We start from the raw sequence: 27,483 nt of genomic DNA on the forward strand, positions 1-27,483 counted from the left end.
TCTTTAGATGTGTCCTGCCTCCATTTCGATTTTTAGATTTAGAGTTTTGGGGAGCGCTTGCCTGATCAGTTCTGTGATCTCATTTCTTTCTTACTCCTTATGCTGACTTACCCGATTTCTGCAAGAGTGTTTTTAGCTTGCTAAGCCAACGGCAAATTAACCCAGTAGAAAGAAAAGGGAATTTTCACATGTTGGCTGAGTGAACTGAATCAGATGAGTGCTGCAGAGTCATGGCTGCACTGCTCAGGAATGTGGGAGTGGGACCTCTGAGTTCTCCGTTATCACCTCCATGGATGTACAACTCCTATGACCAGGCCTGGGCCCTGCCTTGGGAGCAGGGGGTTCCACCCTCACCAATACCGTATACGTCTCAGTAAAACCTTCATGAGTCTTATTTCCCTACAGAGCAAAGCATGACAGTGCACATCTTGACACCAAGCTTGGCATCACAACACACTACAACAGGCAGCACACCGTCCCTGCCCAGCAAACCTCAGGCAGGAATCCTCACCAGCTGAAAAGCATTAGTGCCAACACTACCTAGTACCTCTAGGAGCAGTAATTACTAATTCTGAATGTCTCTACTGTCAGTGATGTATGCCTTCTCCCACTGTTTTTTGGAACATCCAGTCTTGCATCTTCTTTAAAATTAGCTCCAATGTGCCAGCTGAACACATAAGATTATCTTAAGGCCATATAAAAATCAATTTACAGGGACACATACCTAAAGACCCCAGAAGTGAGGCTTAAGGACATGAAAAGGACATGAGCCAAGCTCATGAAAAATTCTGCTATATCAATATGGTTCTCAAGGAAATAAAACCTGTCCCCCTAATCTTCCTGGATGGTTGGTAGCATTTGCCACAACGGGGCTCCTATCCTGAATAGGCTACTGAGTACCACTAGAATGCAAATAATAATCTCAGAGTTACTACATTTAGGGAAATTACTCTGCTGTACTAATGTGTACATTACATGTATTATTTATATAAGATACCAAAAAGACTTGTTAAATGAACATCTTAAAATGTAAGTAGAATGTAGATAGGTTCAATCTAATCATTTACACTTAGAACAACACAGCATAAACACATCAGTTTCTGTTCTACATTGATCACAATATTTTAATTAAAATAATATCTTTCCTTTCCATATCTCTTTCTTCCTAAACCACTGTGAAACAGTTGTACAAGGCTATCAGTGATTTCATCAGTGATACTGCTCCTGGCTTTTTACCAGTTAGCTAACATGTTCTACCCATTGGTGGGTAGGTGACTATTTCTGCATAAGAAAAACAAATTGATGGAATCACTCAGAAGCACTGAAGACTACAGAATTTGGACATTAGACACAAGCAAGCTTTCTCATGTAATAAAGTCTCAAAAACAATACATTTTTTCAAAGCCAAAAATCTTCTATAAGCCTGTCTTTTGCCAGCAGATTTACTCCTTGCCACTGTATCAATTAAACTGAGTAAGTAGCTATCACCACTATCAGAATTTTTCTAACATACATTAGAATTAATTTTACCTTCATGTTATCTGAGCCGTTCCCAAAGGTGACTAGTTTGTAACACTGAAGTGGCAGAAAGCAATGTGGAAGCTACAAAGAGGTTAACCTTGACTTAGGAGAGGCTACTGTGCATGTCTGTGACAGATAGGGAAATGAAATTAATAATTTCACTGATCAACTAATACCTTACCCACAAAGCATGCTTACTTCCCAAGAAGTACTGCTTACTTCCCAAGAAGTATTATTAATTACTTATGTGCAAAGGGTTCCAGGTTCAGAGATGGTCAGCATACAGTGCTTTTAGTGATGGCGTCTCGTAAGATGTCCTTTCTCAAGGCTTTGTGCGCTAACTCTACTCAGATGCTGATTCACTGAGATTTGAAGGCTATTATCACTTGTCTACCTGTCCTTTTCCTTCTAAGCTACAACCTGACTACTTGGAAACTTGGCAAATCGGCCTACTTATTAGGGAGCCAAATTCAACACGATCAAATTCAACCTTAATCATAGAAGGGACCAGCCTGCTATGAAATTCTCATGTGAATCTTGCAGGAAAGCATCCAGGCACTGAGGTCCACTAATTAGCCAGCTGATTGTCATCTCCTTTTCACAAAAGCAGTTGGTAATTCAGTAATATCATATATACATATATTGTGCAGTTCACACTCACTTCCTGGGCATGAAAGAAACTAGGAAATCTAAAATATGACAACAGTATAGTAGTCAAAAGCTATGTCACTGATCAGCAAGAAAAGCTGTTAAGTGGACTAATGTTTCTAGTGCACTAAGCACTACAACAGCAGAGAAGACTCTTGAGGTGAAAGTCCACAAACTGGTCAGTATGAAGGGTACTAAGTACTCGCAGCTCCCACTGATTTCAAAAGGAAATTTGCAGGCCTTTTGTTACCCTTGCAGTTGCATGATCAGCTCTGAACAACTTCCTTTTCACCATCTGGCAACTGAACTCTTGATTCGTTGTTTGTGCTTTCCAGGCTGTCAGATTTAATATATCCATTGTTTAATGATCCCATCCTCAAGTTTATGGAGGATTTTTCTGTTCTAATCCCAGCAAATATCACAATCAAAATCCCTACATTTCTCCTCCTGGAAGATGAGACCTCATTTAGCAAAATGGACACTCCTTTTGGAAAGATTTCATACTTCAAACTTATAAACCCCACAAATTTATAGTAAAATTTAATATTGTCCATGTTTGTTGAATTTTCTCCACTAAAGCAGATCCAGTTTGCTTTGCACACTTCAGCACACTTTCAATGTGCTGCCCTGTTAGATTCTGTTGAACAGCTCCTGGTGACAGAACACAAGGCTGTTTCATTAACCATCCACCAGCAAATCTAATAACGTGAAGAATTTCAACAGCTCATTCATGGTTCAGTTAATTTATGATAAATTTCTCCCCAACGAGATATCACAAGCAGAGATCAAAGAAGCTCCAGAGAACAATTTTTCTTCTCGTATTCATACATTTATGAAGCTGGAAGGAGTCTAGAAAGAATGAGCCAGAGCAGCTAATGAATTAAGACAGTTTGCACTTCCAACATGGAAAATAGTTTTAAAATAAAACCCCATCGCAAGTAGGAAAACAATGTCATGGGGAAAAAAGTATTTTTGCTCAAAGTATAGTTTTTATCATCAGGAACATGTTGTTCACAAAAAGACTTTGACTGGGAAACTGAAACACAGACCAAAACCATCACGGCCAATATAAGCATCCCTGCGTTGTTCTCCTGCAAAACCCTTTGTCTGCCTGTCCCTGGCTTTCAGTTTGTTCTGCTGACAACTCCTACTTAGTGCAAATTATTGGGAGACACTTTTTGGATCTGGAATTCCAAACTTTCAGATAATACTTGCAGTTCATACATTTATTCATTTTCCCAATTGTTTTGCAATAGACTTTAGCAATCTATAATTAAGACATATTAACTGAAAAAATTGTGTGTGCTTTCAGGTGTCCTAGAAAACAAATACATAACAATCGTACTATAATTCACTTTGGAACACAGTGATTTTGTTCATCAATTTCTATGTATTCAAAATATGGAAAGCAACTTCATTCTTCACAGTTTGCTTCACGTCATTCTGCAACTGATAAACAACAAACATGTAAATAAAAAATGATCCAACTGAAAGCGAATGTTAAAATTTCCTTCAATCTGACATACTGTTGTCAAAGCCCAAACACCTAGGACTACAGGAACAGACGTAACAGATCAAACCAGAGACACTCTAAAAGGCTAGTCAGAGAGAAATCAATGCTGAATAATCCAGGAAAAAAAATTAAAATTTATCCAGGAGCGATGTATTCCAATAAATAAGAAATCGGGCAAAAACGCCAGGAGGCCTGCGTGGATGAACAAGGAGCTCCTGGGCACACTCAAACCCAAAAAGGAAGCCTACAGAGGGTGGAAGCAAGGACAGGCAGCCTGGGAGGAATACAGAGAAATTGTCCAAGCAGCCAGGGATCAGGTTAGGAAAGCTAAAGCCCTGATAGAGTTAAATCTGGCCAGGGACGTCAAGGGCAACAAGAAAAGCTTCTACAGGTACGTTGGGGATAAAAGGGAAAATGTGGACCCTCTCCAGAACAAAACGGGAGACCTGGTGACCCGGGATACGGAGATGGCTGAGGTACTCAATGACTTTTTTGCCTCAGTCTTCACCGCCAAGTGCTTGACCCTCACCGCCCAAGCCACAGAAGGCAAAGGCAGGGACTGGGAGAATGAAGAGCCAGGAGAAGATCAGGTTCGAGACCATCTAAGGAATCTGAAGGTGCACAAGTCCATGGGACCCGATGAGATCCATCCGCGGGTCCTGAAGGAACTGCCGGATGAAGTTGCTAAGCCACTATTCATTCTGTTTGAGAAGTCGTGGCAGTCCGGTGAAGTTCCCACTGACTGGAAAAGGGGAAACATAACCCCCACTTTTAAAAAGGGAAAAAAGGAAGACCCGGGGAACTACAGGCCAGTCAGTCTCACCTCTGTGCCTGGGAAGGTCATGGAGCAGATCCTCCTGGAAGCTATGCTAAGGCACATGGAGGACAGGGAGGAGATTGGAGACAACCAGCATGGCTTCACCAAGGGCAAGTCCTGCCTGACCAACCTAGGGGCCTTCTGTGATGGAGTGACTACATCAGTGGCATGGGAAGGGCTACAGATGTCATCTGTCTGGACCTTTGTTAGGCCTTTGACATGGTCCCCCACCACATCCTTCTCTCTAAACTGGAGAGATATGGATTTGATGGGTGGGCTGTCCAGTGGGTGAGGAATTGGTCGGATGGTCGCATCCAGAGGGTGGTGGTCAACGGCTCAATGTCCAGATGGAGATCGGTGACGAGTGGTGTCCCGCAGGGGGACCGGTACTGTTTAATATCTTCATCAGTGACATAGACAGTGGGATCGAGTGCACGCTCAGCAAGTTTGCAGCCAACACCAAGCTGAGTGGTGCGGTCGACACACCTGAGGGACGGGATGCCACCCAGAGGGACCTGGACAAGCTCGAGAAGTAGTGGGCCCATGTGAACCTCCTGAGGTTTAACAAGCCCAAGTGCAGGGTCCTGCACCTGGGTCAGGGCAACCCCCAGTATCAATACAGGCTTGGGAGACAAAGGGATTGAGAGCAGCCCTGCCGAGAAGGACTTGGGGGTACTGGTGGATGAAAAGCTGGACATGAGCCGTCAACGTGCGCTCACAGCCCAGAAGGCCAACCGTATCCTGGGCTGCATCACCAGCAGCGTGGCCAGCAGGTCGAGGGAGGTGATTCTGCCCCTCTACTCTGCTCTGGTGAGACCCCCCGTGCAGTGCTGCGTCCAGCTCTGGAGCCCTCAGCACAGGAAAGACATGGACCTCTTGGAGCGAGTCCAGAGGAGGGCCATGAAAATGATCGGGGGGTGGAACGCCTCTCCTGTGAAGAAAGGCTGAGAGAGTTGGGCCTGGAGAAAAAAAGGCTTCGGGGAGACCTTATTGTGGCCTATCAGTACTTAAAGGGGGCTTATAAGAAAGATGGCAGCAAACTTTTTAGCAGGGCCTGTTGTGCCAGGACAAGGGGGAATGGTTTTAAACTAAAAGAGGATAGATTTAGACCAGATATAAGGAAGAAATTTTTTACAATGAGGGTGGTGACACACTGGCACAGGTTGCCCAGAGAGGTGGTAGATGCCCCATCCCTGGAAACATTCAAGGTCAGGTTGGACGGAGCTCTGCGCAACCTGATCTGGATGAAGATGTCCCTGCCCATGGCAGGGGGGTTGGACTAGATGACCTTTAAAGGTCCCTTCCAACCCAAACTATTCTATGATTCTATGAAATTAGTGGTTGACGTGCACCCTGAAGAACAAGGCTTTGTACTCCCCATATACTTTTATCCCCTAGTTTAAATGTGGATTTTCTCCTTCCTCCCAGCTGCCTTTAGTGAGCAGTTTTCGGATGACCTGTAAAATGGAGCAAAAAAGTATATGCAGCATAAAATCTGATCACAGAATTTTCAGGAAGAGTCATCTTACCAGTTCTTGCTTTATGTTAACCAAGGTTTCAAATGAGCAGACAGCACTTAAAATCTTCTGGCTCAGATGGAAGGAGGAAAGGAGGAGAACAGATTTCAGAAAAGCTAGATGAAAGGGTTAAAGAATAAGCTAGCAAGAAACACAGAAATCTGAAGAAAACAAATAGCCCAATCCTATAAGGTGTGAGTACTTGCAACACCCATTAAAATGAAAGATAGTTGACAAACATAAATAATTTCCTGAAATCATGTCCAAGGAACAGTCTCTGCCTTTCTATGATGGATACACACAGGAAAGGGTCCATCATTTTAGTCACTGCTTGATCAACACACTTTTTATCTGTCTAGACATCCTTTAAAAAAAAAACAAACAAAAAACCCCAAACAAACAAAAAAACCAAACCCCAAACAAACAAAACAACAAAAAGCCCACATGTTTCTCTCTTGCTTTTTGTGCTTGCCCTTCTATGGGTATCTGAATTTTTATATTTCTCTTCTCATACACTAACGCATACAAAATGCCTAAAGAAAGATGATCAACAGATTATGTCTATGAACCAACCACATCCTCCAGCTTTATTCAGATTAGTCTCCCTGAGATGAACTGGGGAATATTCCAGCAGACCCTGAGGATTCTTCCAGTCCTAGCATCTCCTATGCCTTCCTCCTCCTCTGCCCCTGTGAAGCCAGCATGTCTCTTTCCTGCAGAGATCCAAACCATTACAGTGCTAAGGGGCATAAGCTAGCAAGGGCTATTCAAAGCACAGCTGTCACCACTCTTTTTTTTACTGGGTGCTCAAGACAGTGTTAAAAGACATCTTTTGTCCTGCCTATGTTTCAGCACTGGGTTGAAGGATGTCAATTATTAGGCCTTAAGCGGGGCACGCATTCACCTGTGTTTCCAGAACAATGTTTACATTAATAAACACACTTTTCAAGAAGGCAATGTCTCTTCAACAGTAAAGCGCTTTATACAAATACAGACACTAGGTCATAGCAAAAAGAAAGCTATAGATACTCAAGAAAGAGCAAGAGTATCTCTTGCTTAAGAGGGAGCTTCTTAAATGAGAGATCCTGACTCATGGGAAGATTACATTACTCCAAATAATTAGATTCCTTTGCTACATATGCTGAATAGACATCCTTTTGCAGCTCAAATCAGCAGTCATCGTTGCTTATACTGTGAGAAAGATTCAGAAAGAAACCAGCTTAATCACCCTGTAGGTACAAGCGTTTTCAAGGTTATCCAAACTACTGCAGCTGTTCTGTTAGCATGTCCTTCACCTGCGTTAAGAACCAAACGCTGGGCCTGTAAAAAGTGTTCAGAAATGCATGGATGCACAGCAAAGATTTAGAAACATTCATGGACATTTTATGTATATGGTCTCTGAATATCAAACACTTGAACCTTCTAATACAAATGCCCAAAGTAATATTTCATTAATATTAAATACTGTAATAATGAGGGGAATGTCATATACTTTATCAAGTAGATATAAGCATTGTAGTATTTATACATAGCATTTAACAATTGTGTATAGATTTTTATAAATATATATATGTATGTTTCTCTGTGTGTATGCATTTTACACAACACTACGTAAGATAATTATACAAATTAGATAGCTATAATGGATAATTATGAACCAAATGATACTCTAACATACCATTATGGAGTCACCATCCCTGGAAGTATTTAAAAGACGTGTAGATGAGGCCCTTAGGGACATGGTTTAGTGGACATGGTGTGTTGGGTTGACGGTTGGACACGATGATCTTAGAGGTCTTTTCCAACCTGTATGATTCTATGATTCTATGATTAGATACTACTTTACTGCCCTCTAATACATATTTACTGCTACTGGTTTCCAGATTTTTGGACTCAGAACAGCTTCAAAACCTACAATTTTTTTAAGTCACCAGGAAACAAAACAAGTATTTCTTTCTTCCCCCATCTCAAATTTGGAATTTTACTCCCAAAACCCAAATACTGCCAGAAACAGAATTCTCACTGTCGCTGTAGTTGCAAGTTAAAATTCCAGCACTGCGTGCCCTTGCAGTGCTGCCAAAAAGCAGCTTTATTTTGCTTGAAATTGAAATGTTAAGGCTTTGAACGGGACACAAATCAGCTGCCTAGCCATCTAACTTACTGGACCATCATGACTTTTAAAATACATTTTTGATCATTTTATACATCTTGTCTCTATGATTGGAATCACAGTGTGCCAGGGTGTCTGGCGTTACAGGTAAAAGGGATAAAACTCCTAATAAGAGTTTTATACGCTGTTAATCTTTTTAATGACTTTTTGCACTGTACAATGCATATAGTATTAAGTATTCCACAAAAAATATCTTGCATAATAGTTTTCACAGGACTCCTGGAAAGGCCTGCAGAGCTTAGCAACAGCTTTGCCAATTCTGATAATGGCTCACTCCAAACTTATGCTATCAAATCTTTGTAGGACACCATTGCGAGACCACTTTTACTAACAGAGACAGTTGTACTAGAGTACTAGACAAAAGTACTCCAGAAATTTTTGAGAACTATGGCTCAAGCGATCGCAATTTTTATAATCTGGACTCAGTTCATCTATACAAGGAAAATCATAACAAAAATTGTATGGCAGCAATAATAAAACCTCTAACACTGGTTCAGTATGCAGAATCTACTTTAAAATATGTCCACAGTAAATTTGTCTTCCTCTTAAAAAGTCTAATTTAAAAAAAAAATTGATAAGTAGTCTCATTTCTAGACATAATTGCATGGAGATAACTTTTGTAAACAGTGTGCACTACAGAGGTTTTAGAAGAAATAACTACAGGCATCCACTGTAAAAATTGAGTTTGAGGAAACTCAGGATACACTTAAAATGATCGAAGCCTTTTGATACCATATCAGTGAAACCATCCAAGTCTTGCTTAGATGAACACACCTAGTGATTGTCCAAGCAAACAGTTCCTATGTGCTGCAAAAACAGGATTTCCCCTCAGCTATTTTAGCTTAACTAAGGCTTTCAGACAAAATCAGTAAAAATAAAACAACTCTATTAAAAAAAAAAATAATCAAAGGACACAATGAAGAAAAACCAGGACCGTATCTGAGAGGCAAGACAAAAAGAAATAAGAAGGGAGGAAAGCGTGATTAAAGCAAAATATAGCTCCCAAGAGCATATCTTTAAAAATTTTCCCAATATTTCCTCTAAAATACAGATTTCTTGGAAGTACGAAAATTTTAAGGGATCAGATGCCAAGTTACCACTCTTAGACTGAACCCTTTGGATGCTTAGTTCTATTCCTTGAATTGGACAAAGACCACTTCGTTAGACTGGGATTTAATTATACTCAAGCTAGGCAGATTCCCCCACTTAACCAATGGGCTGCCTGGTGCTGGAGAGCTGTCTCATCTTTTTGTAATTGTTACTACAGTCCTAAGGCTAAAACTCATCCAAATTCCCTTTTTTTTTTTAATCCTTTCTGCTGCGACACTCAATCATCTTCCATGCACCATTGACCTCTTCATTTCCCACTGCCATCCTGCAAACTCAGAGACAGGCATTTGTCTTTTTCTGAGTATCAGAATGGTGCCAAGCATAAATATTCACAAGGGGAGTTTGTAAGAATAGCTAGCATCAAAAATTCCTAAGTAAACCTACAATCACTAATTTCCCTGTGCAGACAAAGCTGGCTGTGCGTAACACTGTGCCGGCACTCACCACCTACCACCTCGGCTCTGCCTTCCAGGAAATATAGCTATTATGCAGCAGTCTGGCCTGGAGGGTTGTCCCATGGCCGAGCGAGTGAGCTTCACTCAGTAATGCCTTCCTGTGCTAATATTCTAAAGATTCTAATCTTTCTATCTTTTCATTCTTGTAAATTCCCCATTTTTTTTTTCTGAGCTTCAAACACACATTCTTGCTGCATATATTTCATTTCTCCTCGTCCTACAGAATGCTGTGATCCAGAAGTTGTGCTGAATTTCTGACATAGCAAGTTGGCACCAGACAAGTGATTTCACTACAGGATCACACAGCAGAAAAAGAATAAGGCCATAGGAAGAAAATGAACTCCCACTTCCAGCACAGCTATCCTAAAATACAACTCCAAAAATGTCTTATCTTTTCCAAGACTGTCTTTTTTTTAATCAAAATTTACACTTGTCATGATAGTGTCAGTATATGTGAAATCGTTCAAGGGATACGCATATATGTAATAGAGGTTTTCTCCTGGTCCCTTAGAAATAAAATTGAAGAAAACAATGCTCTGAATCATGATGTTATAAGCAAGTACATGTAAAGTTTTGAATCCTTTGACCTGTATTTCCTGTTTAGCTCTTGTCTACCTCTTCCAGGGTAAGTGCTGACTAGACTTTTTATTAGAGCTGAACAGGAAAATATTTTCATATCCCCAAAACATTTTCCAGCCCAAACTAGATAAAAAGCCAAAACTTCAACAGCAACAAAATTGCAAATCAAAGCTCCAAACATTTCAACATACATTAGCCTAAATATGCTGTTGATCAATTGATTTCAACATTATTTTTTTAATTACTAAAAATTAACAAATATTTCCAGTCAATTAAAAATTTTGAACAGCAGCAAATATTAACACTGATAACTTGGATGTAAAGAGGGAATGAAAAAAGTTTTCAACTGAAATATTTTCCAAAACCTGTAATGTTTCACAGGTTGTCTCTGTTTCAAAAAATAGCCAAAATCTAAGTCAAAAGTAATGCCGGGTAACTCTACATTAAATGTAAGAGTGGCTGTAGTGGATGAAACCCAAGGTCCACCTGCAAGTTCAACCACCTGCGGTAGTGGCCAAAATCAGATGCATATTCAGCAGGGGAAGTTTACATTTACATATAGCGCTTCCCCCATGTACTCTCCCAGTCATCAACCATTTTCAGTTCACAGATCTCCTGAGTAAGTGGTTGTGTCTCTGTGTTTAGTAATCCTCATTGGATTTCTCTTACATAGACACTTCCAGTTTCCAACTAACCTTATATAAATGCTTAACGCCCACATTACATCCAGCGAGGAATGCCACAGATTAACTACATGTCTGGAGGAGAACCATTTTTTGCTATCAAAATAATCCTTACATCTTGTACTGGGAGAGATGTACAAGTGATTCCCACTCTATTTTCTCCATGCCATTCATGATTTTATAGACCTCTATCCATATCACTCTTAGTTGTCTTGTCTCCTGGCTGAAGAGTCCTAATCTACTTAGCTTCACATTCGTAATTTTTCATCTGCCCCTTCCTCTATCTGATAACATCGTATGAACAAATATATTTCATCCAGGCAGTTTGTGATATTTCTTCTTTTTGCTTTTAATATCAGGAAGAAGGAAATGCAAGCTCCAAATCGGGCATCTGAATATCTTGGCAGAAACCCTGGCCAAAAAAATTTAGTCATTCTTAGATTTGAAAGGAAGCATTTTTATGAAGGGAGAAAGTAGTTTTTCCAACATTCACCTGCTTTTAAATCTTACTTGAAACTATGGAAGTTTTGGTTAGGTAACAGATGGAGGAGAGATGGTTATTTGTTATCATTAATTTATAGTAACAGTTTGAGATCTAGATTATGTGCTAGTCCAAAGCATTCCTGGAAAGACATACTGTAATGATTTTCCAGTATTTTTGTTCATAAAATTGGGGTACTAATTTCAATTTAGCAATTATGCATTGCACAAGTAGCACTTAAACATTCATATTTAGAAGTATTTTACTTCAGGTGAGGAAACTAGGAGGATAGCATAGTTGTTACCCCATAAATAATGCAAGCTGTTCAATAGTTGTGTGGTTGGTGCCTCCTTCTGCACTGTTTTCAAGAGAGGAGATTTGGATGTATTGTTCTGCACAGGGCATCAGCCCAGAACCCAGCAGCTGAGTTCTAAACAAAGAGGCACTGCTGGTTTCTTTGTGCACTGGTGTCCCTGTTCTTTGCAACAACAGTCTCACAAGCTTATCAATTATTGTACTTAAACACACATTTTTAATGGAGAACTAACTAATATTTTTAAATTATGTCACAATGAAGGATAGAAAAGAGGAAAAAGTTATTTACCTAACTTAATCAGACAATAAAAGAGATATCAAGCTTTTGAAAACCAGCATTCTTCCATGAAGTTTTCACCTGATATAAAAAGACAAAAGGAACTGTTAACAGTTTGGAAGGTGGGTGTTATTTCTTTGCTTCTGTTCCAACCATCGCTTCAATACTTGATTTTAAATAAAGAGGATGTGAAAAATAAGTTTTGAAGTGTCAGATAGTAAAGAAGAGTTTTACAGGGAAGAGAAAGATTAAAAGAGTAAGGCACAAGAATCAAAAAGAGGTGATTCTCTGGAGAATTTTGAGGTAACCCAGTGTTCAAAACTAAAGACAGAAACACAAATTTAGCAAGAAGAGGAATAAAAATACATATTCTAACACATGTAAATAAAAAATTGATAATTTAGAGGAAAGCAAAAGCATAACCTACTAGTTTTTGTCTCTTAAAGGGTAGGTTACACTGCATTTATTTCTCCCTCTTGAAACCATTAAATGTAAATGCATTATTTGATTCATATATGACTTAAGAGATAACTCTCTGAATAGTTGAGACACACAACAGCAAGTGGAAACCAAAACATGATCATATTTAATCTGTTTCATCATCTTTTCCAAGGTTTTTTAGCAGGACTTTTGTTTTGATGTTCTCATTTTATTCTCCAGATCCCCAAATACTCCCATTTAAGGCACTCTGAGGAACTGAAACTGTTTGTATCTGTCTCTAATACCTGCCCAAATGCATCCAAGACAGGCAATTTCAAACAAACAGCAGCAGGAGGTACATAAGTGGAGAATTTAAAATGAGCTGACAAGGGTCTCTGATCAATTATTTTGATATAAGCAACCCCTGAGAGGAGATTGCACTCCTTAATGCCTTAGACCACCAAGCAAACAAATTGTACTAAACAATGATCTGTACTGAATACTCTGAATACATTTTACAGTTCTTGTATATGCCATGAATTCAATGCTGGGTATTTTTTCAATTTCCTTTGGAAAGCATTTAATTTTAAAAAAAGAGAGGGAGAAATATCATCTAGGTCTAAACTCCTTATTAACATGTTAATAACTTTTTAAAAATCACGGTTCTGCTGTTACTGAACACGACATTACATTCTCTGCTTTCTCCAGTTCCCTGCACCCAGAAGTTAATTCTGAATAGAAGTAACCAGAAAATGATAGGGATATGGCAGTTCTAATATTGTTCTTGCTAATCACATCTGCAAACAAATTTCCAGGTTCCTCACCCTTTCCACAAATAGCCCAGGTAAATAAAGAACCTGGGAGGTCCAGGGAGAGTGCAACAGAACAACCTTCCCTTTGTTAAACTGTGGGATGAGGTTTTATGGATTATCTCAGACCACTGTATCTTCCACAGTGCTTCAAAGCATGATAGCAGTGTCTGATAATAATGAGTTCAAGAAAGACCAGCTGTGTTTAGAAACCAGAAAAAAAGATATTTCCCAATGTTAATCATGCTTTAGTAAAGAATTAGAAATTTGACTTTTGGCAGACATTGGATGGGTCTGATTTTCAAAGAAAAAAAAAATTATCCTCTGCACTTTAATGGTAAAGAATCACAGACAGACAGAATCATCCCCAATAACTAAGGAGCTAATTTTTGAACAGGCACTCATATGCACCTTTCACTGACAGTATCATTGCCTCACTAATGAAAACAGGGTACCAGCTCCAATGAATTCTTATATTAGCCTCTTGCTAAACACATATTTCTTCCAGTTCCAAGAGTCACTAATGACACCTGCTAGTAGCATTATCTGGATAGTCTGAAAGACATGAAACACACAGTGAAGACAGTATGAATGGTGTGGTTTTATGTGCTCTCCTCTTCATGGATGTTTCAACAAAGCATTAAAAGTATGCTAACAGAGGGTTAACAATGGTTAGTTAGCAGCCTCTGCTCTCCCTTTAGAGCTGTTTGGGTACAAACTACACTCATGGTGAATTTATTGACTTATCTTTGGCATGAGTGCACGCAAATAAGATGGGAGAAACAAGAAATGACAGCTCAGAAAACTATGATACTTTTCAGACAGAGCATCTGATGCTGAGAAAAGCATCACCTACTCATTATTCATTTAAACTTGAAAAAAAAGAGAAGTTTTTCCAAAAATTCTCTTTCTAAACAGACCTTATTATTTTTAATCCAATTGCCATAGATTTTTCTTTCTTACTTGCTATTTTTTCATTCATTCTTTTGTGAGTGATACCTACTTTTCATTTGGCAAGGTGAGCAAGTTAAGGAGAGTGAAAATACAAAGGAACTGCATGAGGATATAAAAAAAAAATTTAAGCACAATGACAATATACCAAGAAATCAACAGACCTTAGTTTTGACTGCCTTATCTTGCCTGGGACTCTGGAGCAACCAAAAAGACCTAGATTTCCACAAAAAAACACTCCATGTTTTAGAGTTCTCACCTAGGAACTACATGAGATGGAACTTTCAACGGTTAGTCAATGGATCCAAAAGCCTTTAACTGACAGAAACAATAAAAATGAGCTTAAATGCTGATCAGCTTATGATCAGCTTAACTACTAATCTCAACAAAATAGAGAATGGACCACACCCTGCTTCAAGATACTGCTGTAAATCAGTAATATAAAAGCAAACAAATGCTAGCCTAATGTTTCCAATCTATTCCTATCATCTTTTTGATTGGATACATTTTTAAATAGCAGAAGTCCAGTCCTGATTTTGCGTCAGCTATTGTACAAGAAACTTTGTCCAAAGAGATATAAAATGCTTAGGTAAACATAGAGCAACTGAAACACACAATTTATTTACATTTTACATGCTATTGCTTAAATTTTGCGGGATTTTCAGATTTAGGAGTCCTTTAACATGCGTGTTCTAATTCTTTGTGTCATTTTGTGTCAGTTGCAGCAAATAGCTTTCCCTAGAAAGCACACAGTCTGGAGGTTATGACAGGCACTGCTAAACAAAGTAAAAGGGGTTAGTGAAGAGGATTTTCCATATCCAACAGGAACAACGACAACTATGCTTCTATCAAGAATAGCTCTAAGGGAAGCATTTGTCAAATTGAGAGACCTGAACGCTTCCATGTCATTAGCTCTTCTTTTAAGTGATAAAAAAAATCTGGCTATTGGAAATGAGGGGATCTGTGATATATTCTACTTTCCATGGCCCAAACAAAAATCATTAACACATCACTGTCTTTGCTCAATTTCACAACAGAATTCTCTAATCCTGGGGACCACAATAGTTGTGTCACTTGTTTCTTAAATGTGTTGGATACTGGTCACACTAAAATAACATCACAATACAAAAGCACTCTTTTGGAAACATTTCTATGTATGAAAAGCAGTAAAAGCCATCCAAAAGATACAGGACATTTATTAAGGCTCAGACAAATCCACTCATGAACACGAAGGGAGGCTGCAGTAAGGGTCAGAAGGCAATCAGAAAAAATACGTTTTGTCTAGGTAGTGTGTATATATGCTTACGTGTATGATTCTTAAGTATCCTTAACATACTAGCAGCCCAAAATTCAGCTTCCATTCAGGTTTACTTAATGAATTTTTCAGTTGCCTATAGATTAGGTGACTGTCATTGAAACCTCCTCTTCAACCCTCTTCACAGAGACGTTATTGAGAAATTCTTCCTGTATAGTTCCATGACAGGAAGAAGGATGCTGAACATTATTTTTTTTAGCCAGAAAAGCTACTTTCCTTAATTGGGAATGCCAATTTTAATCAATGTTTTTATGCTGTACCATAAGGTGAATTTAAAATATACGACTTAGCAAATGTTAAAATTTTGCTCTTAACGTTATATAGTCCTACCATTCTTTGTCCTCATTCCTGACACATCTTTAGGCAAATTTTGTGGTGTGAAGCAGATATTTTGTAGTTGTATTTTTATGCCCAATCAGACATGATAAAGAAATCTATTTAGATTCTGAATCTCTCTCTCAAAAAAAGCATATGATATTTCAAGGTTTCAAACCCTGTCCAGTGTCCAGACCTTTGTCTAGTTTCCAGTAAAGTTTTCACTGACAAGTCTTAAAGCATTACTATCACATCTGTAAATTTCAGAAGAGACTCAAAAAATTCCATAGTTAAGAAAACCATATGCCTTGTCATCTTTTGAGGTGATTCAATCCAAGTCAGTCCCTGGATTAACCTGCTTCTACAGGTAAATGGAAGATTTAGTTCAAATCATCTAATTTTGGTCCATATGGAATTATCATTATTATTACTATTTGCAAGACCTCTTTTTACAGAAAAAGTTATTTCTTCATATTTACTAGCTTTCTCATTATTCTTCATATACTCCTTTCACCTTAGTTTGGAGTCGCGTTATTAGAAGCAGGACAGGCATCACAGAAAGCAATAAACACTAATAATGTAAATAATAATTAAATGTTAATAGTGAGAAACAATAACTGAAGTCTTATCTTGCACATCCCAATGTGCATTACATTCAGATGGCTACTAGACCTACTACCAGGTATGTAGGTGTCTCTCTTTTTTTATTTTTTTAATTTTTTTTTAAAATCCCAATTTTAAAAAGTTTCATTTTGTTCAACTGGGAATCAGTCTTTTGGTTTTACTTTTTGGTAAGAAAACACTATTATCTCAGGTCAAATCTAAAAGTGTTTTTGTTTGTCTGCCAAAACTAACCCCAAAACATTTTACAAGAAATTTTGCTATATTAGTTAAGTGGTATTTATAAACCCAGCCTTTAGCTACAGTCTTTACTGCACCTCATAGAAACATCATTAACACAAAGTAAGGAAAAGTAAAGGGGTATCAAGAAGTCACAACAACATTTCTTGCTCTGATTACCATGCTGCTCTGTGTGGAGGTAATTTACAATAGCACATGGATCAGTTTGGCCATGTTGCATTGCCTTTCCTGAAAGAATTCATGTTAGAGTAGGATCTTCAGAGAAAAAGGAAATTAAGTCAGCAACTCACTCACCTAGGTAAGGGCTAATTTTCCAAAGAGAAACTCTTTTGAGTTTCGGAAAGATCTTGGCACTCTTAGCTGCAACAAGCACGGGAAAAATTTTGGCAGTTTTATTTTATTGTTTTTGTAAACTGACCTATGAAACTTTGCAGTTCCCGTTGGTTATGTCACTGGTATGACATTTTTAGCAAGAGTCTGTTGCAGAAGCCAAGCTCTTCAGACTCTATTTCCTTCTCCAAGTCATTACATGGATTAACCGATTGAAGCAGTTCTTTGTCTAATAACACAAGAGATTCTATTGGAACTTCTAACTTTTGACAGCCATATAGAAGTTCAAACTGTATTTTTAATTCCCTCTCTCAGACTTACTGGCAAGCCAAAAGCTCACCCATCAAAGCAGCACAAGCACTTTCACAGTCGATGTATAAAGAAAACAGCTATTTATTAGACTTGTTTTCTATAATATGTACAAACAACATGGATAGTGACAAAGCGCCTTTGCACTGCAAAGAAAAGAAAATGAAAACAAGGCATAAAACAAAGAAAGGATGTGTACAATGGAACAGGCACAAGTTACTTTTTTTTGTTGTTTTCCTTTTTGTGCTAAAAATAGAACACAATGCTTATCTTTGTGTAGAGACTACTCACCAAAGCCTGAATAAACCGGAGGTTAAGAATATCAACATCATGAAAACTCTTTCCAATTTTTGGTTCTTTATCTAGATTCACTTTCTCCTAATATTACTTTCTTCAGAAACTGAGTCCTCTCCCAGCAAAAAAATCCAACAGAAATGCTCTTAAGTAGACATTGTAACAAGGCAATGATCAGACTTAGTCCTTAGCTAGCCATCATAGTTAAAAGTGCAATTAGAGAAAAATGTGAGACACCGAAGCCAAGAATTTTGACAACCAAACCTTCACTAACTTTGAAGCTTTTTAAATTCCAGCTCTTGTAAAAGGCTGAATAGTTTTCTACAATAATGTTTCCTAGCTATGAAATGTAACATTGCCTGGAGTTACTTGGAATGTACAGTAATTAGCGACAAACAGAAAACAATGCACATCCAGTGCAGTTCAGTTTGGGAGTTTTCTTGCCAGAATTGCCATTCACTTAACCAAATTAAATATGCTGTTTGTATCATATCTTACCATTATACTAAAACAAAACCTTGAATGAAGTTTGTAACAAGACTGACGTGGCAAAAATACAGTCTAATCTAAAACCAGCATGCTTTCACGTTAGGGTTCTTTGTACTGTGCATTGTAAGATGCTGCTACTGCAAATGTATAAACATGGGAGTTTGCCATGACTAAATACACTTGCAGGATAAAGGTTCATCTGTAAATGTATCAGAAGTACCTTGTAAATTATCAAAATCTTATCAAGACAACAATGTTCTAGAACCTCAGGATACATTTGCATATATAATACAGAAATGAATATGCTATGATTTTATATGTTTTCTGAAAACATCTACAGACATAAGAGTTGTGGTGTACAAAAAAAATTACATGTGCTGACTTAGAAGATAAAATACAATACAATATTTATAATACTAATGTTATATTAAGGAACTTTTATGCAAGAAAAATGTAAGAACTAAAATTTAACTAAGGTGCATTCTGTTCCAACAGATCATTTTAACTTCTTTCTCAGTGAATAAAATACTTCATTTTCACCTCTGAGAATATTTCATGATTTGTTAGGTCTAATTAAAACAAAAGCCTCCTCCCTGACCATTTTAGTGGTGCTGCTGAGCAGCTGTGGCAGCTTGAATTGTTATCACCTGAACTTGGTAACAAGAGCTATGCACACTGTTCTGTATGTGGTGAATAAGTGCCTTAACTTATTGGCACTAACATTCTCTCTTCCTACCAAAAAGATCTTCCTTGATGCATCTTGGAATTATATTTTCCTTTCTCACAGCCAAATCACAGCTGTGACTCATAGTCAGTTTTGTTATTGATTAATACAGTCAAGTCTTTTTACCCTTGTGTCACTTCCAATTTATGAGCCCCATTTATAGAGAAATTCCTATCAACTGTACAATCTTGCACTTCACAGTATGAGATTTCTACCTGTTTCTGTTGCTGTATTTTCAAGGTCATCTAGCTCTTAGTGTTTAACGTTTTGGTCTCCTCAATATTAGCAAATGCCTCCCAAATTTTGTCAGTCTTGTACCTTTCCTGCCTGCTGCTTTAATGAAAATATTAAAACAAGGTTAGCCAAATAGCACTCCCCAAGGAACTCCATCAGTAAACTCTCTCCAATCTAAAAGTTTCCTTTCCAACACGAAGAACTGTAACCTCTTATTTGTCTAGTTCATCACACCCTGATTTTCTTCTACTAATCCCCATTTTTTCTAGCTTAAGTAATAATTTATTATATGGATTATTTTCAGATAAATAACAGTCTGAAGTCTTATTAGAAAGAAACACCAGGCTTGCATATCACAATGTGTTTTTTGTAAGCATCTGATTTATTTTACTCCATTTTCAGCAATTTCTCTTTATTCATGTTTTTCCTTCTAAGCTCATAATGTTGATAAGACCACACTTCACCCTGCCCCCACTTTCTTAAATACAGATACCATCTCACATACTTAACAGACATTTCTGAAAATGCTGTCCTATATATACCAAGCTATTTTATCTAAAGATAAAACCACAAAAAATATGACAACTGAAAAAACATTCTCTTTTTTAGAGAAAAAGAATCATTTACAATGTGGCCTAATAGTTTTAAGCTGTCACCTAACTCTCTAAGCAGAGTTATAACAGTGAATAAAACGGTTATTTTAGTGTAATGATGCTTGCTTATTACTAACAAATGCACATTAGTAAAATATGCCCTGCAGAGTTAATAGCCTATGAATGTGCTTGCCTGTGCATGCACTAACATCGTGAAGTCACAACACCTGTACTGTACTTACGCATTCTATAAAGGCCCATAGGAATAAGATCAATATTTCCAGTGTAATTGTTATTGTTCAAATAGATGGACTCAGAGGCACATCTAGACCATCTCAAACTTTGAAAGAGATCACTTTTTTGACCCAAAATGTACAGTTTAGGCCCACCTGGAGTAGGCAGCAATTATAGATAGCTAGAGTTTCAATCTTACTAGTTTACTTTGTCTTATAAACTCTGTTTCACTAGTAACTTCTTCAGGTTTTAGATTCCATGCTATTATGACTGTTGTTATGAATTTCATTTCAGAGGCGCTGGGATCACAGAGTCAGCACACTAGGACAAAGAAAGATCAGCAAAACTTAGAAACCAAATTTCGACTCTATACAGATACAACTGAAGAAGGCTGTCAAATTTTTTTTAATCAGTTGGAGACTCTTGACAAATGCAGTTTCAATGCTTCTCTTCCTCTGGTGATGATAGTCCATGGCTGGTCGGTATGAACTCCCATTTTATTTTTAATTCAAACTACATCTGATTTGATTTACATTCCTTCTCATTATGCTAGTGCCAAAAGTAACTTCAGAAGAAAGGTTGTGATTAGAAAGATGGTGGATTTCCGTGGTAGCAGTCATGGCTAGAAATAATACGAAGTGGATATTCCCCACTGAGATTCTGAAGGAATACCGCAGTCTACAAGCAATTTTTCACATGGGAGTCCCTTGCCAAGGCTTAGATTCAGCCCTGGTTTAAAGCCAGCAGAGTTCGAAAAAGTAGCTGAATTAAAGTTCTATGCCTCTGGAGGACTGAATACCAGTTTCATTTCTTTGATATGTTCACTGCCAGATATTTACAGACTTATTGAAAAGAAGTGCACACAATCTCTCCACATCTTTCTCACAGATACACCTTTAAAGAGAACTTCTCTATAAGCCCCTTCAGCTGAAAATGAAGCCTTCAACGTCAATGAATTATCACTGAACTGCTTCCAGTGAAACTGTGGGGAAAAAAAAAAATTCACCACAAAAACTTTTCTCCAAAACATAGCAGTACTAAGAGTTACTTTTGATCAGCTTCTCAGTTGAAAAAGAAACAAAAGAAAAGGCAGGATAAGAAATAATGTCATTTTAACAGATCCTTGATTCTGATAGAACCAATGTCATCACATAAGTTGGTAAAACAGATCATTGCACATCTGCAAATACGTAGAGAAACTCTGAACACCACCCTTGATGCATATAACTCTCTTAACAAATAACAGCAGAGCTGACTTCGGATAAAATATTGCCCTAGATTATTTAGCCAAGCCTCCCAAATAAGAATTTGTTCAAAACCTATACCCTCCTCAAAGACAAACCATGGACCTGAAGCTGCTGCCATTGAAGTTTATGACTCATATTAGCTTAATCTGCAGAGGGGTTGGTCTCTTAGAGGAATATATATGGAAATCCAGAACGGAGACTCCCAAATTCTATTAAAACACCAGATGAAATAAGGATGTTCTATCAATTGAGCAAATACATGCAACAAGAGCAACAATTAAATCCGATAGATTAAATAATAATTCTGGTCCATCAAATCAGAAGCAGCCTTGGATGCTAGTAAGGAAATTGTGATCAGGTTCTTAAAAAAAAAAAGAATGACAAAAAAAAAAAAGCAGATTTCAAACCAGAATGGCTGTAGAAGGTAAATGCCCGCTGATCTGCAATCCTCCAGCTTCCCTCCCTCTCCAACCCTTTTAGCTTAAATTTACAGGGACAGCTGCTCTTGAATGAAATTAGAAATTTTCTGGGCATTTCTGTCTGTCTTTTTAATCAGTAATACCAATTATCTTAGGCTGAGTGAAATTATTTAGGGACATCATTTCACTGAAAAGAGTTCATATCGCAAGACAAATTATTATACAGGTCTTACATTGATCCTTACATTTTTTTGCCCACCAAACCCCAAAGATTCTCAGCGCTGAAGCTTGCTGAAGCCCCTAAAATCTAGTTATCAGCATCAAGCCCTCCTTGTTTATATTATGTTTTTTTGTTTCCTTGAGCTTTTCACAAGACTGCATTCCCTTAAGAATGTTTTTCTAGTTTTCTGTTTTGTTTTGAATAAAACAGGTGGATGGGATGTTAGAAGGTTGGATTTGGAAAATGGCAGCAGCGCTGAAGTCTCAGCATAAACAAATTAATGTGATCATTGCAGACTGGCTTACATTTGCTCACCAGCACTATCCCATTGCTGTACAGAATACACGCTTCATAGGACAGGAGATAGCAGACTTCCTGGAATGGCTGGAGGTAAGAGCTCCCAGATCAACACATGTTTCTCTGGAAAAGACCTATTTACCTGTTCTTATGCTTCTACCACCTTTCTGAAATACTATGCTGGTTAATGCTGTTCATTTCAATCACTTACATTTCTTTAATACATGGCAAGTTTTTCTTCCATAAACTTTGCTATGGCATCGTAAAACTTTCATCATGCAAGAGAAAAAAGCAAGTGGTCTTGTTTATTAAAATATTTTGATCTATCTTTAGAGGTGAGATAATTTCATGCTACTTTAGCTTCTCAATTAGCATCGGTGCAGACAGCTGACAGAGTCCCACACTTTGAAAGCAGGCACACGTTATCATTCGCAAGTGGTTAGTTCAGTAAAATGTGTTTATGTTATCTGTGCTTAATTTCTGCTTTTAATGCAGAATTCAAGCATGACATTGTGTCTGATTTTTGCCTCAGTTCCCCAAAGATTATTCTAAAATAATGGCTTAGAGATCCAGAATGTAAAAGGAGACCTTTTAAGAGGACAGACATGCCTCACAAAGCAGATAACATGGAGGCAGTAGCGAGTACAAAGCCACACTAATGTAGTGACTACTTTCCAAAACTCCTGCTACATTGGGAGCAGTGGCCATGGCTGGACTGAAAAGGCTGCAGACAAGTCTGCAAGGGATCACTGGTCTCCAGCACTATTTACATACAAACCAGGCACCCTAAGCAACTCTTATTTCATCTATCTCTAGTACTAATTTAAGCTACCTAATTTGAAATGAAACTATACTTCTGTACCTCACGATGAATTTTTGAATACATTAATTTAAATACAGCGAGGCCTAAGGTGGAAGGGAAATACACTGCAAAGCTGAAAGATTTGTAGCAAATACTGCTGAAGGGCTAAGCTGCTTTCAACAGGAACAGCACGGCTAGAAGAAGTTGTCAGATACCATGCCCAGTTAGGGACAACAGGTACAAAAGAGACGGCAGAAGAGCCAGAGTCACTATTTTTCTCTGAGACATTACAAGAAACCTTAGCTCTTGGTCAAATGTAGTTTAAGTTGCTGGAGCTAAAGTCATATTTTGAAGCTGTTTAATTATTGAATGAATCAAACGCTGGACTTTGTTCAGTTCCCAGGATGACACACCACATCGTCAACAATAAAGACAGTCTGTGATTTCTCCAGTGTCAGCAAACAAATCGAGGCTTGAATAAATGACTCTTTGCTCTAGCATTGTAGGTAGATTCTCTTATTCCATGATATGTTCCAGGATTTAAATATACCATAAATTTTCACAGCATTCAATTGAGCATGTTCAAGCAGTAAACCTTCCTTCTGTTAAGAAGAACCCCTCCTGAGTTTAACAGTTAAAAACCCCTTCATTCTGACACCCATAACTATCTTTCTGCTATGCTTTTGTCTGCTTACAAGTAGGCGAGTATCTGAAATATCCTCAAATGGATGTAACAAAAACTGCAGTGCTGTGCAACATTTTAATAAAGAATAAAAATAAAGTAAATCTTAGCGCTCTTAATCCAAGAGTTAATAGGCCATGATCAGTAACAATCTCAATAGCATCCATCTCAATGACACCTGCCAAGAAAATTGGTCAGATCTTGTGATTTCTAAGAACTGCCTCTTTCAAAAGAAGGTTGCCGAGTTTCACAAGAGGCAGGTATTGAGACTGCAAAGCCACTTTACTGGGATAGGCAGTATCAACAATGAAATTAAAACAGAAGTTTGCCTTTCCTGCAAGAAAAATATGTCACATTTTTCTTTACAAGTCAGAAAAACTTTGAGCCTTGCAGCTCAGATGAAATGCTTAAGATGCAGATAGTATTGATTAGGTAGAAAGAAGGGCTTGAGGCCAATTCTGCTTCAATAGGTTTGTCTCAGTTCAGATACCCAGTTTTGTACAAATCAGTCCAAGAAATGTCATTGCCGAATCATTTAGCATGTCTGATCAATGTTTTGATACTTTGGCTTTTAATTTGGCTTGTGCTAGTATCTCAGGCAAAAAAAAGCAAGGCACTTTCTATAAAGGATTGTTTTACACTGAAGTTAAAGGACAGATACCCATTTTATAGTCATAGGAAAGTCAAATGCTGCAGACAAAAGGCAATACGTATTTGCATCACTTGTAACAAACAGCAACAAAAATCCTATCTGTGTTGATGGTTTTGCTGAGCATACCACATAAGTAGCAGTGCCTAAATATGTGGCATTTTCCTGCTGCATGAAAAGGAGGCAAGGAATAACATTCACCCAGTGAAGAAATTTAGTGCATGATCCACGCACTTCATTCAACCTCCATCATCAACATGCAAATTTCTTGTGTTGCAATTCAGGGCATTCCCAGCTTGCAGTAAGTATTTCACTATTTACTTTTCACATTTTCTGCATCTAAATCAAGCTGCCACTATCTTCCAGGAATCCATTCAATTTTCCAGAAGCAATGCTCATCTAATTGGGTACAGCCTAGGAGCTCATGTTTCAGGATTTGCTGGAAGTTATATCAGCGGTACGAACAAGATTGGAAGAATTACTGGTAAAAGACTTATAATTTTAAGAAATGTAACAGTCAACTGATTTAAGTTACATAGATATTTGACATATCAATGTCATATCAATATTTAGGTGTTGAATAGCAGTATTTGCCACAGTTTAAAAGTTTCATCCCATTGGTTTAGAAATTAGATTTAGAAAATTTAATGAAAACACTTTTCAAAATGAGGTATCATAGTATCTCTAGCTTTGATCTTTCCTATCTCAGTCCAAATTATGACATATAGAATATACAAGCATGGGGACTACAAATCATAAACCAAAGATACAAGTTGCATGTTGCTTGAATTTACCTCGTATCCATTCCCAGTAACACCTTAAACTAAATGTAAGCCACTAACCTTGGATCTTTGGTCACTATCTTGACCCAAAGCCATTCAAATACACTGTTCATTGTTAGCAACTAATTTTAAAAAGAAAATTACCTTAGAGGAAATTGTCTAGCTGTGCTTGAGATTTCAACTGTGGTACATTGCTCATACAGTGAATTAAAGTCATTTCTCCTGTAGCAAAAATGACAGTCCTGGATTGCATTTTACAAGAGGCATATCATTAGAGTATCCCTAATAGATGCTTAAAGCAAACAAAGTTAAACATAACACTTGATTGTTTTGACTAGTGGCATTTTGAACCTTCTGTAATGTTTTGTAACTGTGCTAATTGTGAGTGTAACACAAATATAATATTTATAAGGTTGTTGATACAGTGTATACAGTACCACATCTAATGCACAGTGACAGCTTAAAAAAAAAAAAACCAAAACCAAACAAAACCAAAACAGGAGTGTGTTTTACACGAGGCCCACATCAGCTACATTTAAGTTATCAGAGAAAACGTTTTACTTTAATCTGATTTGGGAGTGAGGCAAATATGCATGACTGTAGTTTGAAGTCCTGATTCTGATCTTGGATTCGTTGCCACATTCCACAGTCCCTTATACAATCAGCTCTTGTGACCGGTGCCTGCATGCCAAGAAGCTGATTTTACACAGTATGTCTGATATTACACCTGTGTATACACTGAATGACTTTAGTTCATTAGCACTGCTTGTTCAAACCATATTAGTACATCAAACCTCGATAATGGATAAGTAAAAAAACATTAAAACACATTATTTATTGTAACAGCTATATGCATTCTTAAGCAAAAATTATCCGACTTGTAACAATAAGCTTTAAAAATTCATAGCGATAAAAGCTATTAAAAATAAAAAGGAAATGTATGGCTTCAGGGTGACATCCCTACTTATAGCCTGTGTTACTAGTCTTGTCCAGTTACATCTATGCAACTATGTTAGTCCATAGTACCAACTGAAGAATCTCAAATTTAAAAGCTTGTCCTCAAAACTGAAGGCAGCTTTAAACTACGGAGGCAGTCCTTTTCCATAAATCAGTTCCCAACCAAAAAGAGCACCATACAAAAATATCCAGCAAACTAAAAATCAGTAAGACTCCCTAAGTGGAATATTATTTTTCTGAATACCATATATGTATATAATGTATACATATATAACATTGTAATAATTTGAGTTGAAGACTTTGAAAATTGAAAAATTCTTATAAACAACATCTAGCAGACATATAGCTCTTTTAAGCAATAAGCGAAGCTTTATAAAGTTTCAGTTCCCAAATGTGGGCTAAAAGTCAACCTTGTTGTGGGACTGGTGTCTTCAAAAGGGCCTCTGAAATGCACGACCTCTAGAGTATGAAAGAACAAAATTAAGTAAACATCCCTGAAGTGACAAAGCAGTAGTGAGCATGGTTTGTCTATAACAAACACATCTATCTCTGGGCCTGTGTCCTTGTGCATGTAGCAGTTACTGTTTATCACAGTGCCTGTGTTTACTTTACCTTTTGGTGTAACCACGTACTCTCTGCAGGACAAGTGTTCCTAGCATTGTTTCTATCAGTGAAAGACCTTGTAAAGTACCAATGCTATTTTAAAATATTTATCACAGACTTTTCTCATAACAGTTAAAGAACAGCCCATTTGCACTACATCACAACTGGATTATTTGCATTTATTGCAGGCCTTGACCCCGCCGGTCCCTTGTTTGAAGGAATGTCACCAACAGACCGTTTATCTCCAGATGATGCAAACTTCGTAGACGCAATTCATACATTCACTAAACAGCACATGGGCCTCAGTGTTGGCATCAAGCAGCCTGTGGCTCATTTCGACTTCTATCCCAACGGAGGCACCTTTCAGCCTGGCTGTCACATCATGCATGTGTATAACCACATTGCACAATACGGAATCACCGGTAAGAACCAATGGCACAAAACGGGAAGCAGCACTGCAGCTGCACCAACAGTATCTCTGGGAAACTTTACGTACCTCTATGGTCTTAAGCAGTATCTAATGGGAGTATTATCTCATTATATGCAAGGAAATTTTCTTTTCTAGAAATTGGTTATCTGATTTTTACATGTATTGAGTTCAAACTGTTCTTACTGACTCCAGTAAGGAATTTGGCTGCCTAGCACTTCTGAAAACAAGGCCATGTGCATCCTGCTGTCAAGCACTTCTGAATAATTTCAAAGGTATTTGTTTTAGCAGTAGAGGAAATGAGAAAACTTACTCTAATTAAGCCAGATTCATCTAGTGTGCAATTAATTATTTCACATCAAATAAGACACAGGGCTGTACTACTCACCTCCTTAGTTCACCTTTTCCCAACTCCCTCTCCTTCAGCGGCGCAG

General features: G+C 37.8%; 1 protein-coding gene across 1 annotated transcript in view; it reads left to right on the forward strand.

Annotated features, from left to right (window-relative positions):
• Positions 1 to 27,483, forward strand: part of LIPC (lipase C, hepatic type) — a 74,519-nt gene that overhangs the window by 36,809 nt on the left and 10,227 nt on the right. Inside the window, exons 3-6 of the mRNA XM_075160222.1 lie at positions 20,259 to 20,446; positions 22,061 to 22,240; positions 24,647 to 24,764; positions 26,811 to 27,044. Of these exons, the coding sequence (XP_075016323.1) occupies positions 20,259 to 20,446; positions 22,061 to 22,240; positions 24,647 to 24,764; positions 26,811 to 27,044 (720 nt within the window). The remainder of the gene's footprint in view (positions 1 to 20,258; positions 20,447 to 22,060; positions 22,241 to 24,646; positions 24,765 to 26,810; positions 27,045 to 27,483) is intronic.

Source organism: Calonectris borealis, chromosome 11, assembly GCF_964195595.1.
Source record: "Calonectris borealis chromosome 11, bCalBor7.hap1.2, whole genome shotgun sequence".
NCBI classification, from domain to species: Eukaryota; Metazoa; Chordata; class Aves; order Procellariiformes; family Procellariidae; genus Calonectris; species Calonectris borealis.